This window comes from Aegilops tauschii, chromosome 7 (assembly GCF_002575655.3).
Source record: "Aegilops tauschii subsp. strangulata cultivar AL8/78 chromosome 7, Aet v6.0, whole genome shotgun sequence".
NCBI lineage: Eukaryota > Viridiplantae > Streptophyta > Magnoliopsida > Poales > Poaceae > Aegilops > Aegilops tauschii.
The window spans coordinates 6,298,412-6,305,030 of NC_053041.3; the positions used below are offsets into that span (position 1 = coordinate 6,298,412).

The window sequence follows — 6,619 nt, forward strand, 5'->3', positions numbered from 1 at the left end:
TGATTCTCCAGAGATAGCGGAAATTCCAAGCTACCAAATTGTAAGGTTTCCTTGTTCAGAATTGCACTCGAAGGAAGATCCTCATGAACATGACCAAGACCATGATCATCCCGATGAGTGGATACATCATCAAAAGAACTTAGCAAGTTAGTTGAGATGTGCTTGGAGAAACCAAATTTTGCCAACTCCTGCCGAGATGAATCATCCTTGGCCGCACTTTGCTCGAGAAAGCCAAGATTATGGCGGACAGCCTTGGGTAATCGTGAACCAATTTCCTTGATTTCATGTGACGTGCTCCATCCATATGAACCATTAAAAGGAGCAATCAAAGGCTGTTTAAACAGTCCAAAATGGCACACGAAATCTGGCCAAACTCTATCCCTTAGGGCATAGATAAAGTGACCCACCTTGTTTGAGGCCACAGAAAACCGAAAGCTTTGTGATCCAATATGAACGACATTGAAACCAGACGCATTCCCTCCAATGCAACATTGGAGTGCCAAACCAACCGAGTGACAAGATAGGGGAAAGGAGGCAGAAGAGAAGGTGACCACCAAGAAAAACTCCTTGGAGGTTGGTGAAGGGGAGAAATGGACCGAAGATTTGAACTGTCGACGAACTTGTTCCTCGACCTTGAGGCCGGGGTTGAAATCCCAATGGAGGAGCCATTCCATGGTGTAGTTGTCTCTAAAGGCATCTTCCAAATCTTTCCAGCTACCAATGGAGTTTTCTGGGAGGCTGTTTAACCAGTGTCGTTCTTGTCCCTTGAGTTTTAGGGTGAGGTACTTGATGGCATGGAGATCGTCACCGCGAGCCATGTGAATGTGGAGACGAAAATCTTCGATCTATACTGCGGGACCCGTCGTACCATCGTATGATTCAATGTTCACGGGTTTAAACCCTTCTGGGAACGGGTGCTCCATTACCTCATCGGTGAAGCATAAGGGGTGTGCGGCGCCTCTGTATCGGGCGACGTCATGACGCAGTTCGGATGAAGTCCGTATGCGGTTTTCGGCCCGGGTGAGGTTGTGCCTATCGCGCTAGGCCTGATGGCTGTCTTCTCGCGTTGGAGCACGCCCCCTTGATCCATAGATTGATCTGGCTTTGCCTGCTCTATTGTCCAGGTCCTTCCGTAGGTCATAGGTGTACCCTGGAGCCGTTGTTTCTCTACCTCAACGGCGAGGTGGTGCGGGTTGATGTTCGGTGTAAGTGGCCACTTTATCTCGCCCACGTGGTGGCTGGTCTGGTTCATCAGCACGGTCATGTCTTGACGGTATGGGCTCGAGGGCCTCGTCGTCAAATTGTCGTAGTAGCCGACGCTTCGGATAACTCTTTGCTAGGCGTTGAAGGCCATACTCTTCGGCAGCTAGGACCTAAGTCCATCTATCGTTGAGTGTATCTTGTTCGGCTTATAGCCATTGCGGCTTATTTTTTAGGCTTCTCGTAGTGGCGATTAGTTGGCGCTTAAAGCGCTCCTGCTCGAGTGGTTCCTCTGGCACGATGAAGTCTTCATCGCCGAGGCTCACATCATCCTCGGAGATTGGTAGATAGTTACTATCCTCTGAGTCCTCGTTCCCTACTGGATCGTCCAGATTAACTTGCCCATCCCGCCAATCATCTTGTTCGGATGTTGGCTCGACAGGGGCTTCGGGGTCTTCGGCGTTCTCTGGACTGTTATTGTCTCCGGTGCCGGTACTGTTGTCTTTTTCGCAACGCGATTTTGAGCGGGCCGCTGACGTCAATGCTTTGGAGGTGCCTCCGCGGGTTTATCCTCAACCGGATCCTTCCTGCCGTCGTCATCATCCTCTTTGGGTGTGTCCACCATATACACGTCATATGTGGAGGTGGCCGTCCAACGTCCGATGATCGGCGGGTCTTGGCCTTGTTCGTCTCTGGCATCGTCATCCATGCCGTCGATTTCTTCGGAGGCATAGTCCAGCATGCCGGTTAAATCTTCGACAGTGGCTATGAAGTGGGTGGTGGGTGGGACGTGAAATTACCCGCTCTCAGCCCCTAGTCCGGGCTGGGCGTAATTCGGAAGTGATTCCTCTGTAATGGCAAGGGATCGCATTAAGTCCAGAGCCACGTTTAAGAGCGAGGTTTGGACGGGGAGGCGAGAGTCAGCGGGGCTGGCCGGGGTAAAAGCCTCCTGGCCATGCCTGCTTCTCGCGGACTTCGAGGGTTCGGATCTAGAGTCCGGGGGCGAGTCCGGCCTTTCAATGATAGGGGGAACCCGGTCTGATTCCAAGCTCGCCGTGGACACAATCGCCTCCAGATCCTCGATAATGCAGTTTGCGATGAAGAATCCGGTGGGCTCCAAACTCCCATCTTCGGACCTGGTGCTTTGCTCCGGATCTAAGGCCAGAGCGGTGATCGGGGCCGCGAACCCTTCGAAGATCAAATCTCCTTGGATATCAGTGACATAATCCAGATTTCCGAAACTGATCTGGTGACCAGGGGCGTAGCTGTCGATCTGTTCGAGGTGGCCAATTGAGTTGGCACGCAGAACGAAGCCACCGAACACAAAGATCTGGCCGGGGAGGAAACCTTCCCCGGAAACGGCATCGTTGTTGATGATCGAACGAGCCATCAAACCTTCTGTCGACGACACAGTGCAACTCTCAATGAAAGCGCCAATGTCGGTGTCAAAACCGGCCAATCTCGGCTAGGGGGTCCCGAACTATGCGCCTGAGGATCGAAGGTAACAGGAGGCAGGGGACACGATGTTTACCCAGGTTCTGGCCCTCTTAATGGAGGTAATACCCTACTTCCTGCTTGATTGACTTTGATGAGTATAGGGATTACAAGAGTTGATCTACCTCGAGACCGTAATGGCTAAATCCTAGACGTCTAGCCTGTATGATTTGTGACAGCCTCTACGGACTAAACCCTCCGGTTTATATAGCCACCGGAGGGGCCTAGGGTTTGTACAGAGTCGGTTTACAGAGAAAGGAAACTTCATATCCGATCGCCAAGCTTGCCATCCACGCAAAAGAGAGTCCCATCCGGACACGGGGGGAGGCCTTCTATCTTGTATCTTCATGGCCCATCAGTCCGGCCCATGTCACATAGCCCAGACGCCCGGGGACCCCCTTATCCAGGACTCCCTCACCTGAGATTTGGTCGTCGGTATCATCATACCTAGTTCAATCTCGTTACCGGCAAGTCTCTTTACTCGTTCCATAATGCATCATCCCGCAACTAACTCATTAGTCACATTGCTTGCAAGGCTTATAGTGATGTGAATTACCGAGAGGGCCCAGAGATACCTCTCCGATACTCGGAGTGACAAATCCTAATCTTGATCTATGCCAACCCAACAAACACCTTCGGAGACACCTGTAGAGCATCTTTATAATCACTCAGTTATGTTGTGACGCTTGATAGCACAAAAGGTGTTCCTCCCGTATTCGGGAGTTGCATAATCTCATAGTCAGAGGAATATGTATAAGTCATGAAGAAAGCAATAGCAATAAAACTTAACGATCAATATGTAAGCTAACGGATGGGTCTTGTCCATCACATCATTCTCTAATGATGTGATCTCGTTCATCAAATGACAACACATGTCTATGGTTAGGAAACTTAACCGCCTTTGATTAACGAGCTAGTCAAGTAGAGGCATACTAGGGATACTCTGTTTTGTCTATGTATTCACACATGTACTAAGTTTCCGGTTAATACAATTCTAGCATGAATAATAAACATTTATCATGATAAAAGGAAATATAAATAACAACTTTATTATTGCCTCTAGGACATATTTCCTTCACCACAAGTACCAATCTTATGTTTTGAGACAAAGATTGAATACAAGAGATGAACAAGGGTTTGAGATGAGATGGTGCTGGTGAATATGTTGATAAAGATTGGTCCTCCCACAATGAGATGATTGTTGGTGATGTCGATGGCTTCGATTTCGCCCTCCTGGAGGGAAGTTTCCCCGGCAGAATCGCTCTGCCGGAGAGCAAAAGTGCTCATGCCCAGATTCAGCCTCGAGACAGCGTTGCAAAATAAGGGAGAAAAGACATAAGAAAAATATCATAAAGTGAAATAATGACCCAAAACATAATAAATAACAGTAGGAAAACATGATGCAAAATGGACGTATCAACTTCCCTAAATTTAGACCTCGCTTGTCCTCAAGCGAAAGCCGAAATCGGTAATCATGACCACATGTTTAGAGACAGACGTGTCCATAAAAACAAAATACGGACATGAAAGCATCATGATCATTATTATAACAATAATATAGCATCATAAAACTTCTCATGAATAAGTGACAATTCGTTCACAAGATAAAGTATGAACCATAAGCTTCATTGAAAACTAACAAACTATGATCTCGGTCACTGAAGCAATTTCACTTTATCATATTATCAAAAAGAGTCTATGCATAGGCAATTCACATACTCGACTATCATTTAGTCTTCTATGATTGCTGACACTCACGACATATTTATGGAGCAAAAGTTTCAGTCAGTCACGACAATCATCTCCATCGGTCAAATCTGCTAAATCAACGCGGTGGCGGGCCTCAAACATGACATCTGGACCTCGCTGGTCCTCTTCATTATTTGGAAAATTTGAGACTCCCGCAACGCCTTCATATTCCGAAGAAATCCACTAAGCCGATGTAACTATTAGAAGCACCGTCTCCGATATTACTCTTTGGACTTTAGCACTATGTCTCGGCGACGGTACCTCTCTTCCCGCTCTAGTGCGGCTTTGTAACACTTTTTTTTAAGAAATACACTAGAAAGAGCATCTTAGATCTGATAAATATCAAGCAAAACAACCAATACAATGGAAAGACAACTTGACACAGATTGATCAATAGCATTGAGAATCATACTAGCCTGCTTCTTCCTCCGATTAACTGCCGCCTGCCGAAGATTGAAAATTGCACCGAACCAATAATAAATGAAAGGGACACCTGCAAATGCCCTTGCTACACTAGGCTTTAAACACCGCAATAGTCACTGGCCGCTTGAAATGAGATTTAGAAATCGTTGAAACACATAAGTTTGAGCATCGCCTAAAGCAGTACATGCATGAAGTACATTACCACCCGTCTAGAGAGTTGAAGAAACTGAAACAGGCCGCAGAACAACATGAAGAAGATGCCGAAGTCGCCACATCAATAGCCAACCAATTGTTCTCAAAACACACCAATTGTCAAGATCCAAAGAAAGACAACAGATCTGGCGACACAAACCCTCACAAGCCCTTCGTCGGCTCCAGATCGACAGCGGCTCCAGATCAATCGCTGTTGAGGTAGAGAGAGACCTATTCGAAGGCACCATCGCCGCCGCCACCTCGTCGATGTCATCAGAAAAACAACTCCTCTTGCACTGACAAGGCCTTGTACCACTTGCCACTGCGTGATACTTTGAGTAGTGGATCTAGGTGGAACACCCCCCACCTCGCGAGATAGTTCAAAATAAAAAAATCATGATGCTATTTGGTCAATTAAAATTTGCATGGATTACAGATTTGCATATCATCTGAATTTGCATGAGGCCGTGATCTCCAATATGTCAACGTTATCCAGCTCCCTTGTAAAAGCAGAAACACCCAAACAGCATAGCACGTTCAAACTGGCGCGCGCGCCACACAAACCACACACACTCACGCACTGGAAACTGGAAACACAGGGATGAAGGAACAAAGTGATGCCCAGCCGCGCCACAGGCAGCTAGTCATGGCTCATCATGCGGTGGAAATCGTGGAAATCAAGCTCGCTGTCGCCGTCGTCGTCGTAGGCGCGTATCATGGCCTCGCACTCGGCGACGGACGGGTCGTCGCCGAGCTGGCTGAGCACGCGCTGCAGGCCGCGCGGCGTGATCCGGCCGGAGCCCTTGACGGCCTCGAAGGCCTCGAACGCGCGGCGCAGGTCCTCGCGCTCCTCCTCCTCCCCGCCCTTGCGCTCCACGATCCTGACGAAGTCCTCGAACCCCAGCATGAGGTCGCCACCGCCGCCGGAGCTGGCCGCGTCCAGCTCCAGCGCGGCTTTTGCGCCGCCGTCGCCCATGGACGCGAAGAACTCGCCCAGCTCCCGGCCCGAGATGCGGCCGTCCATGTCGCGGTCGAAGTGGCGGAAGATCTCCCGCAGCTCCGCCTGGCGGTCGCGCTCGCGGCCGCGGGACGTCCCCGCGGAGGACGACGCCGAGGACGACAGCGACCGCCCGGACCTCGCGCCAGCGCCGGTGGGGGAGTCCGGGGGCGACACGGTGGTGGCCTTGCACTGGCCGCAGGCGAGCAGGCTCAGCTTGAAGCTCCCCATCGGGGACATGCGCTTGGACGACCCTGGCTTGGCGACCTCCATGCTCGCCGTCGGCCCGCGACGCTACCAAGCTGGAAAGCTTTGGAATTCTCTGTGCGAAAGCTAAGCTAGTGAAGTCTGCGTCTGCGCGCGCGTGCGGTGAGAGGGGTGAGGCTTGAGGTGCGGGCCTATATATAAGGGGGATAAAGGCGAAGCAGTCCAATGCGATGGGCAGCATTTTACGGCCTGCAGCGGGGGAAATTTCACCCGACTTTTGTGGTTCTTCTTGCTTTCTGGCGGAAGGATCGGTCGAACCCATGCCCCATCTCCATGCTCGCTTGCTGAGTTGCGTTT

General features: G+C 50.1%; 1 protein-coding gene across 1 annotated transcript; it reads right to left on the reverse strand.

Annotated features, from left to right (window-relative positions):
• Positions 1-5,444: 5,444 nt before the first annotated feature.
• On the reverse strand, positions 5,445-6,413 carry LOC109785111 (putative calcium-binding protein CML19). Its single transcript, XM_020343718.3, has one exon. It carries the CDS (start codon positions 6,326-6,328, stop codon positions 5,699-5,701), a length of 630 nt encoding a protein of 209 aa, XP_020199307.1. The 5' UTR covers positions 6,329-6,413; the 3' UTR covers positions 5,445-5,698.
• Positions 6,414-6,619: the final 206 nt, after the last annotated feature.

Coding starts and splice junctions, on each gene's coding strand:
- LOC109785111 (XM_020343718.3), bottom strand. CDS start 6,328: ATGGAGGTCGCCAAGCCAGGGTCGTCCAAGCGCATGTCCCCGATGGGG.